The 10729-nt window shown below is 37.8% G+C and overlaps 2 protein-coding genes across 2 annotated transcripts in view; both read right to left on the reverse strand.

The window, feature by feature from the left end:
* The window catches only part of LOC107089559 (SH3 domain-binding protein 1-like), a 23309-nt gene extending 17013 nt beyond the window's left edge, over nt 1-6296 (reverse strand). Inside the window, exons 1-2 of the mRNA XM_015382429.1 lie at nt 5792-6296; nt 497-539 (exon numbers count right to left, since the gene is read on the reverse strand). Coding sequence (XP_015237915.1) covers nt 497-539; nt 5792-5841 — 93 coding nt within the window. The 5' untranslated portion in view covers nt 5842-6296. The remainder of the gene's footprint in view (nt 1-496; nt 540-5791) is intronic.
* Nucleotides 6297-9034: 2738 nt separating this feature from the next.
* LOC107089570 (28 kDa heat- and acid-stable phosphoprotein-like) overlaps nt 9035-10729 on the reverse strand; it is an 8486-nt gene continuing 6791 nt past the window's right edge. Inside the window, exon 6 of the mRNA XM_015382450.1 lies at nt 9035-9943. Coding sequence (XP_015237936.1) covers nt 9918-9943 — 26 coding nt within the window. The 3' untranslated portion in view covers nt 9035-9917. The remainder of the gene's footprint in view (nt 9944-10729) is intronic.

Below are 10729 nucleotides of genomic sequence, written 5' to 3' on the forward strand. Positions count from 1 at the left end.
TGTGTACTTTTGGCACCACTGACCATTTGTCACTGTGGTAAATTACAAACAAATTAACTCTGGAACAGAGAAATCTTAAATCTCGATGCTGTGCTGATTTGTCAGATCTCCAAGCTCCTGCTCTAAAAATAGTTCTCCTGATGTCCTGACTAGATAAATCCCCATATGACTATTCACACCAGTTTAAGCTGGAGACTTTGATATACCTGCTGTTGTTTAGAGCATTTATTCAGTGATCCGGGCCTGATAAACTAGACTAAATGTGAGATTACATATGTATTTACACTCGCAGGCAAAAATTGTTATTATACTTTTGTCAGCATCCTGAGCTCTTTTCTTCTCAGTCAGCTATTATGAGTTAAAAGCCTAAACAAGAGTAAAACATATAAACATATATGCTCTTAGACCAATTAATGAAATAATTAATTAATAAATAACATAAGTATAACATAACTTTAAGCAAAAATCAAAGGCATTCCAAATATGTATGTCTCACCTGAACCAGGTCCTCATGCAGAAGGTCAGTGGCATCTTGTGACCTGGCAAGGATTTCACATAAGGAAATATTGGATTTATTAGCAATCATTAGCTTTAGGGTTTCAAGAAAAGTCCCTAGAAAATAAAAACAGATTAATAGCAGTTAATAGAAAGAATTGAATATATGACACAAATATTCTGATAGAAACCGAGGAAAGATTTATAATTTTCTGCAAATTACAGCGATTCGGTGTCAGGAAGAAATATAACTGCATCAGAAATTAATATGTGCAGTTACTAGACAGAAACTGACTAAATCCTAGTCGATCAATGAACTTTGATTGGTTCAGCCAGCAATTATTGACTCAAAGACAATAGTTTTAGCAGACTAAGCCGTTGCTTTCATGAGGCTGAAAATCAGGTGGTTAACAACAGAGAATGTTTATTTTTCCCTTTTTTCTCCAAGACAATTAAACAAAAAGTAGGTATATGTCAATAAAGATGCCTAGAACATGCTTTGTTTTAGTTAGAAGATCAGTAATTTGAAATGATGAAATAACGTCAAGTCATGTGCGCTGCAACGCATCGGTGCCATTTTGGTCGCATATAGAGCCACGTCAAAACTCTCATCCACGTAAAAGAAGCACAACGGTTGTGTATTGTTGGGTTCAACCAAAGCCACAAAAAAGAAAATACTTTTTTTTTTTTAAATACTCAAGAATCAGAAGAGCTTTTCTCACTCTGAGGACATTTTCAAACTGTTCAAAGAAGTTGACGAAGCATTAAAAAAGGTAAAGCTGCATCCATTAAATCAATGAAAAGTAGAATAGAAACATATCATCATTAAACTGAAATGCATGCATTTCCGTTACATTGTTGTAACAACTTTTAAATCATGTTCAATTCTCAGTCCTTTTAATTTTGAGACACCTAATAAGACTGTTATAAACAAATGTCAGTTACCTTTACAGGAAAGCAACCGTTTTAGTTATTCAACATTTAGCATTTGTCTAGTTCTGTCCTGATTTTGGCACTGTTAGCTGGCTTAAATATTCACTTCATTCACCTGTCCAACTCTGCCCGGTTTCTAATCACTGCTCATGTGATCCACCTGCTCCTGCCTCTATTTAACATGCTTGCATCCAGTTACCAGGGCCAGATTATCTTGTTCTCTCTAGCCAGTGATGAGGGTGTTTTTAGAGTTCTTTTGGTGTTTCAGATTTCCTGATCCTGTTCTGCCTCTCAACCACTGAGCCTGCCTGTTCCTGTTCTGATCTGTTTGCCTGACCTGTCTTCGGACTACTGTTTGTTCTCTGTTCTTTGGGGCTGCAGCGTCTGGTACACTCTGGGCCCGTCAAATCTTGTTGTCAGCCCATCGGCGGGATCCTACCTCATTCTGTGGGCATGGACTGATCTTGTAAACCAGGTTAGTGACTTAAATTTATAATCATCCTGTTTCACGTTATCATGGTCAGTAACCTGTGTTTCCCTCCTGCAGAGATTTCTGCCTTTGTTTTTTTTTTTCTGCTGCAGTAACTTTACAAGAGCTTCTCATCGCATCTCTTTGAACCTTGCTCCCATTTCCACATCCTGTTCACCACTTTCCTCTTAGTTCTGCTGGGATGATCCAATATTTGCCATTTTGTTGAAGCTGGTGAAAGGCTGTGTTACTTTAACCCAGATATGCCACAAAACTATCTTGATTACTTAGTAAAGACTGTTCTTTTTTTGGAGTTTAACAGGTCAGGGGTTAAACTGGATAGAATGGAGCAGTAGTGGGTGGAGAAAGGATGGTCCCTCTGTAGCACCTTTAATTTAAAGAAATTGTTCTAAAGCCGTGATAAAAGTACAGTTGATGGTTTGTGATACTTAGAGGAAACTTGACATTTCAGCTATTTACAAGGTTTCTATAAACTAATGAACTGTGCAATAGAGATCATAAGCAATGGAAGCCAAACATTGGTCTTTGAAATGAAGCTACAGTAAACATGAATTGGTTGTCGAGACATCAACATCCTATAATAACCCTCCGATGTCACAGACTAATAGTCCAGCTTGTCTGCAGCTAATGGCTTCCTTTCACTCTTCATTACATGTGATTAAAAACTTTTGCTAAGACTGGAACTCCAAGTCGACTCTACAGCAAAACATCTCCTCAACATGATGCTGCCACCCCCGTACTTCACAGTTGGGATCGCTTCAGAAATGTTCATTCACAAGTTCCACATCAGAACCCATTCATCTTGGCGTCAGGTATCTGGGGATTGGACCCAACTAATGGAGGTGTACAGCCCTACTGACACCATGGAGGATTTTTTTTTCTTTGTGTGTTCCATGTCAGATAAAGAGGCAAAGTTTTTAAAGTTCTGCTTAGATTCCACATAAATGCTGGGAATAAACCTTTGAGAACTGATAAAAAGGTAAAAAAAATCTCATGTTCCCAACTGACCTATAACAGAAAGAGTGGAGTTCGGCTTAATATTAAATAAGGAGGCAAAATTATTGTGTATTTTTATACATTGTATGTATAAAAAGACATAAATGTGGTATTAGTATAATTTCATTGATATAATATTCAACTTTGCAGCTTCTCTGCTCTGAATTTTATCTCTGCATCATGATGTAGTCGACAAAAGGACAGTTTTTATCATCTTTAAGACTGAACCTGAGGAGTGTATGGGCTGCTGTGAAGCTGAAGGCTAAAACAGAAGAACCCTATGTGGCCTATTCTCAGATAAGCGTCCCTGTAATAGACCCTCATAACCTGCCTCCAACCACCTCTGAAAACACGTGGAGAACCGCAGATGCTTTTTAAGTGTTGCCGGATTTGGAGCTGCACGTTAAAGGAAGCCCTGCCCAGTTCCTCAAGGGGTCAGATAAGCTTCAGCACCTCCAAGATGTGCTTTGTTTCCTCCAGCAAAGACATATAAGGATTTAAATGCAAAGCAGAGAAACAACCAACCTCTCTGAAGCAGTCTGTGTCAGCCATGCAGGTAAAGTTAAGATATATTTAAAATAAAAGGTTTAGGTTTGAACACAGATGTATTAACAAGTGTTGCCAGAACTTCCCTCATCAAAGGTCACAGCATCAGTGCACACTGATCACTGGGTGAGGTGCTGCTGCAGCAGAGGAGGCAACGTTCGCTGTGCTGCGGATGCGTGCAGCTTAGGTTTATTATTAAACCAGAATGCGTCATAGGAGGGAGGCAGCATTGCCTGCAAATACACCCCTGTAGTCCTGCTGCAGCAGGTCTGTGCATCAACACCAGAAATAAGGAAGGTGTAAGGTTTGGTCACCCACATGTTTTGCAAAAGTGAGTCAGTCAGTAGTTATCAGAGTGTTTGGGCTTTGGGTGTTGCAAATTGTTCTGGTTCTAGGATAAGAAATGCTTTTTTAGGGGATGAAGTTAGCTTTAACAACTTTCTGTGTTGAAGTGTTGGATTCACCTTGTTTTTTAACACACAAACCATAATTTAGAGGGTTTAATTCCGCTTAAAAAAACACAAAACACTAAAGTTTTGGCCAAAAACCTTAAGGGGAGACCAGCTGAATGTTGAGCTGCATTCAAACCCTTTTACTCTAATATTCCAAAATGAAAAGGAAGAAAGTTGTAGCACAAGTCTAAAAAAGGGTTAAATTAATCTTCCAAGAATCTTCCAGAACTCTGTTCAATTCTTCTTTTAAACGTTGAGTGAAGACAGACCAATGGCAGACATTAAAGTGGACTGAGGAGGACTATTAGTCATGCATTCCAAAAGATGAATATGCTGAAAGAACGCCATAAAACCCCACATTTTTGAGCACACCATCCCCACTGTGAAGCATGGTAGTGGCGGCATAAAGTGCAGATAGATGGTGCAATACAAAGTAACCAGACATTGAGTAGATATATAGACGGCGCTGTCTTAAAAAAAGAAACAAACAGGAAGACAGAGATGGGTGGAGGAGAGGAGGTCTGCAGCCAAATTAAACCTTTTATGAGGGGGTCACAGTGACATGACTCCAGCAGGTGGGCAAACACTGCTAACATCAACATATTCCATCCCAGACTCATGGTATTTTCAGAACATTAATTAAAACATTATCAGCAATGCTGCAGCTTTTGCTTTATCAATCAAAAATAGTGTAAATTAGTCCTGATAGACCAGAGAAAAGGAAACATTTCAGGATAGAATCTGTGCTCAAAGTTAAAAAGACATATTTTGAGAGCAGCTCCTGCTGTTTCTACATCAATATAAAGCTATGTTTATCAGCTCAAGAAAAACTCTAATAAGTTACGCTTTTTCACTTTCTGTGTTTGTTTGAGTAGCACTTTCCTTATCAGTTTTTTTCCCCTTTTATATCATATTTGTAGTTTAACACTGTGAATTGCATATTGTTTTTTCATTGTTGTTATTAGAGGCTGTGAAGGCCAGGAAGAGGATAATATAAGTAATTGGCGTGAGGAGGAAGAGGAGACAAAGGAGGGGGGACACGAAACGGAGGAGAAGGTGATGAAAGAAGATGACGAGACAATAGGGTTACCGGAACAACGACCAGTCAAAGAAATAGTGCTTGGCACAAGTCTGATGTACAGGACTCAGTCAGTGGTAGGACTTGGCATAGGATGACATTTATCTCTAGGATTCAATGATTGAAGTCCAAATGTAGGCTTTGGTGTTCTTCCTGAACAGTTTGGTCAGTAAACTTTTATTGCCATCATTTGTTAAATACACAGGTAGATTTAATTGTTGACATTTGTTTCAGATTCCAAACAAAGCATTCATTTTTCAACCATTGTCCAATCAGATAAAAGCCTTCTAGGTAGAAATAAACTGGATTTTAACTCCAGGCCAGCCATGTTATGTGGTTTAGATAAATAATATCCATAGGTTAAAATGGCCTAGTCAAAGTACAGACAAAAATTCATACATTTTTTACATAAAAAGAAAGTTGCTGTCTACAAATGCTCTTCATCCAATAGGACGGTATGTAACAGAAACTGGTGAAGACTAACTCTGAAAGACCTGCAATTGGACCCGGCAGCTAAAGGTGGTTCTACAGTAGACTGAGTCTGTATGGTGTGACACTTGCAAACTCCACCAAAAACCTTTAACTTCCAGATTTTGCACTGCTTTCTGTTTATCAAATAAAACCCCAACAGAGTAATCGAAAGTTTTGGTTTGTAGCAAGATGAAAACATGAAAAAGTTTAAGGGGTATGAATGCATTTCCTATCCAAATGGATCAACTGAAACCTGGCATTCTGAAAAGACCCATGAAGCCTTTGAATATGTGTAAAGCTGACAGAGAGCTGAGTTTATCCGAGGCTTACTTTGCTGCCGAGCCAAACTGCTTCAGGATGCTCAGAGACTGTCGCAGCATGCTGGCACTGGGGTCCAAACCAGTTCTCTACCAGACCTCCACAACCGCCTTCAGATGGATCCTGATCCGATATAAGAAGGTCCACACAGGTTCCAGAGCTGGGTCAGTTCATCAGAAGCAGAAGAGACAGGTGAGCCGGTTCGCACTGCCTTGGTGGTGAGATTCTGCGGGTGTTCTGGCCCTGGTTTTTGTTCTTGTTTTAGCTAATGAGGAAGTTGAACGGATGAAACGTCAGCAGCGAAAGGCAGCAGTTGTTTCCCCACCTTTTACAAGGTCTCACTCTCACAGCATTGTTAGACACCTAAACACCCCACAGACAATCAGAATCAATGGGAGCTGAGCAGAGGTTAAATCCTTGTTACCCAGCAGACCACTGTGGCCTGTGAATGTGCTCCTGTTAAGCTTTTGCTCTGATGTTCTGAATATTCTGTTCTGCAGCGCTACAAGGATGTGAAATGTGTGAAAGAGGAAACTATCAGAGCAGATTGAGACATCTTTGTCCCGACTTTCAAAAATGTTCTGATTTTACTGCCACTAGTTTCTTTACAGTTTGCATTTTGAGCAACAACTTTAAAGCCGTTATTCCATTTTTAAGGCCATTAAAGCTTCATTACGTTTTAATAGCAGTATCTAGGCAACAGGAATGTCCAGCTTATCATGCAGTTTCCTTTCTAGTCACCTGTTGCCTTTTTGAGGAACTTGTGTGCATATGTTTAGCAGCTGAAAATAAAGATGAACAGAAAATGAGATTCACCTATTGATTTTAAATATCATTTCACTTGATTGCTGTTATTGTAGATTGAACTAAGTTCTTTTTTCCACCGAAGTTCCTTCTTTTATACTTTGATCAGACCATTTTTCATGTATATTGAAGCAGTTGTGGATAGATCTTAAAATAGATGCTGAAAGCTCTGATGAAAACACCGGTGCCTGGCAGATGCTGCAGTCTAGTGGTGGAAGCAACTAAATGCACAAAAAAATATTTCTCAGATAACCAGAGATTACCATCTTTACAGTTTCAGTTTTTATGGTGGTAATATGCTTTGTGTCCAGGTTTATACATAGTGATCAGATGTCTAATTATTAGCTACACAGGTCATTTTAAATACTAACCAAATCTGTAGGCAGTATTTCAATCAAACCATTGTTTAGTCCAACAAGATCTCCTACAACGAAGCACTTGTACCTGCCTCTAAAAGACAAGAATATGAAGATTTTTAGAAGGAAGAACCAGGAATGAGGGGTGGTGGTGGTGTTATTTTCTCTGATTGATTTCCCTTCAGGATGGGGAGAGGACCATGTGGAAAAGAACAAGTGAAGATAAGTAGCTGCTGTTTGAGGAATCTGAATTTTGACCCCAGGTTTTTATCAAAAAAACTGAAATTAGGAAAACTAATCATGTTAATAACTTTAGTAGAGCTAATCAACTCTGGGTTAAAGGATGGAAAAGTGTGCGGCTACATAGGTTGACTATTTTATAGCCTTTTTCAGGCAGTAGATAAGGTGGCGTTTAAGTGGATATATCTTTTTATACATAAAAAATATTCAATTCCTACTAAGAAAAATTTATATGTATAGTTAAAGGACAATTCATCTTGTTTTAACAGTAAATTTACAACTTCACACTTTAATCTTAATTCAAGAAGTCCCATCTGCATTTATAAGTAAGAGTCATTTTAATTCCATTTGTATCTATATTGCATCTTTGTAATATATAACACAGAGTTTGTATTTGCACTAATGAATGTTTATTTTAAATTTTGCTTTAATAAACTATTAATCAAGTTAATTTTGGGTAATTTTTGTCCCAATTCCGAATCTGTGGGTTTAGATAATTTTTTTCAGTTAATAATCTTGCGTTACCCAGAGTAACGACACAACTGTGTGTACTTGAATGGAGTTTCAGTTTGAGCTGCCATACGTTCAACTTCCTTTTTATTATCACAAAACTGTCCAGGCTGCATAAAATTGGCGAAACTCCATGGCCCAGTCCAAACCTATAAGAAAAGCGACATCATCCAACCACTTATTTACATCTTTATCAACTTTATCACAACCTTAAGTAAAAGTTCTTACAGTTTTATAATTGTAAAACTATACTTCTTGTTTACTAGAACTGAATGAGTTTTCTATAGTCTCAAGATGAAGCACATGCTGAGGATAACTTTCCTGGAGACAGTCACTGGTGACACATCTGGATAATTGTAACCTTATTTTGGTATCGGTGGTTTCTGACATGTCTACAGATGATGTACAATTCTGCTGGAGGTATTTTGACAAAAAAAAGTTTTGAGTTCAGTCAGTGGCAGAACATTGGTTTGCTTTATAGTTCAAGCCTTTCAAAGTCACCTATAGGTTGATATATGATGAAATAAATCCTGTAGCAGTACATAGTTTTAACTTATGGCTTTTCTTTTTTTCTCTTTTTCAACCCAGATTAAAAACTTCACATTAAACTGTTTCAGGATGATGTGATATCAACCCATTTCTGACAGATGAACATCCAAGATCTTTTGAGGAAAAAAAAAAAAAAACATTCTCATGATTTAGACATGAGCTACAAGGTTACTGGCCTGTGCAACAGTTGCAAAAAAAAAAAAAAGTTTGTCTCAACTTTAAACGGACATTATTGGCCTCACATCACCTGTGTGATCAGAGTAAGTGGGTGTTTGTTTACAGTGCAGGAACAGCACAGTTAACGTAGATGCTTCCTGGATGGAGCGTTCTTATTTAACTATTATCCATCTGCTTGTTTTCACAGGTGAGGGAGGGGCTGCTGCTCAGACACCAAAACTCACAAGGAGTTAATATATTTATTTTGTATTTTTCCCGAACAGCATAAGGCTAATAACATACATTTTATTTGATATAATCCCTTGAAGTTTGTTTTATCGAATCAATCAACCCTTGATTGGGGATTTAAACTCCGAGATTCTACAAAAGTCATCTTGCTTTTATATGTGCTGCTCTTTGGGCTCTGTTTTCAAATGAAATGGCTCTGATTTTCGTTTGTGAATGGCAGATCTATGCAATCAAACTTTGGTATGAATAAGCTGAAAGAAAAAAAATAAAAATAAACTTGATATAGAACCTGTTACGGTGTATTAGTGTCACTTTAAATCAACATGTTATGTTTTGGCATATGTGTTAGAACTGATTAAACAGCAAAAATAATCACAATTGCAGATCAAAATCCCCTGCTTCAAGCCTCACCAATTCAGGACTTTATTTTTAAAAATGCCTTCAATCATGTGGGAGAAAAATAACACGATTAACAATCTTACATTGTGTGGAGTCAGTGGTTCTTGTGGACCACCTACTGGTTTTCCCGCTCAGGGTAACATTTAAGTCCACTTAATCTGATGTTTGCATCAAAAAGACAGAGCAGGTTAATGTTAGCAGTTACCTTTTCATGAAAGACAGGGAAATAAACTGACAGATCATTTCTCTGCAGTAAACAAACCATTTATGTTCATGCCAATTCTATAATTGCTCAAGTTTTGAGAAAAATCAGACTTTTCATGGGATACATTTCCTTTTTAAATGCAAATGAAAGATCATTTTATTATTAAGTATTACAGAGCTGGTATGTAAATAAATGGTCAGGAGACAAACAGTGACACCACATATTGAGGATCGTGTCAGAAACGGAAGGAACAACAGACACAAAGAAAGAGCTGTGGTCACATGTGCGTGAGGCAGGGCTGGATTATTGAGCCTTATGTGGAGTTTAGAACAATAATTCTAAGTTAAAAAATTATGACATTTCTTTATAAAAGCAGAATGATCTTACCAACTTACATTATTATTTTAACAGCACTGTGTAAAAGTCCTGATCCACTGAAACCTTTCAGCATTTCTCCATGAAACAGCCATACATTTGATATATTTAAAGAAATATTGCCCAGACCCCTTAACTCTGATGCCCCTAAATACAGAGAAGTCCCACATCCCTCTGATCTGAAAGCGAGGGACGCGAGATGAGGAGCAACACTGATCAGGATCCACTCAGTGTTGGTCCTGCTCCCTCTGTTCCCCTGAGACCGAGCAGTGTGTTGAGGCTTCCAGGTGAGGTGCTAACGCTTCGCTTGGGCCTCTTCAGCTTCAGTGAAAGAACAAGAAAAGAGAGACAAGATTACAATTACGAAGGAAATAAGACAATCATGTGGACTTAAATATGTTTAGATATTTAACCTGCACAGGTCCTGTAACTTTAAATATTTGAAGTTGATATTTGCATAAACTCTCCCAAGCTGCATATTTTGGTGGACATTTAATGTTTTAGCATATTTTCCCTGTAATGTACGGCAGCCTCGCTTCCATCAGTGAGCCCCAGGGCTTTTGGTCAAGTCTCCTGACTTGAAAAAGCGCTATAGAAGTACAGACCATTTACCAGATTTTCCCTGCAAGTCACTCTAATTTAATGCTTTTTAATGGTCATTTAATGCTCTTACAAATAATAATAAAATGGCCAAATCCTTCGTCATCTTTACCGTCAAGCAGACATGTCCCGAATTCCTCGTTTTCCAGCTCAAAATTTGCATTTTCCCCTCAATCTCTTGCTTTTTCTTCACCTCGAGCTTCTTTTCCGGTTTTATGATCAACTGGAAGCAGTTTCGCACAAATATATTGTGAATTTGTTTTTATAATCATGTTTTTTAATAAAGCATTTTAAAGGCCGCGATAATCACATTTAGTGAATTTTAATGTCAATTAAGGCTAGAGCTGGGCGATATAGAAAAAAACCTTATCGCTTAGTTTCCTGCTTTAACCTGAGTTATTACTTTGAAGTTGCTGGCCCCTCAGCATTTTTCTCTCAATTGTTAGAACTACGTGGGAAACTGCCCAGAACTGAATATATATATATATATATATATATATATATATA

Source organism: Cyprinodon variegatus, unplaced genomic scaffold (genome assembly GCF_000732505.1).
Source record: "Cyprinodon variegatus isolate N-32 unplaced genomic scaffold, C_variegatus-1.0 Scaffold256, whole genome shotgun sequence".
NCBI classification, from domain to species: domain Eukaryota; kingdom Metazoa; phylum Chordata; class Actinopteri; order Cyprinodontiformes; family Cyprinodontidae; genus Cyprinodon; species Cyprinodon variegatus.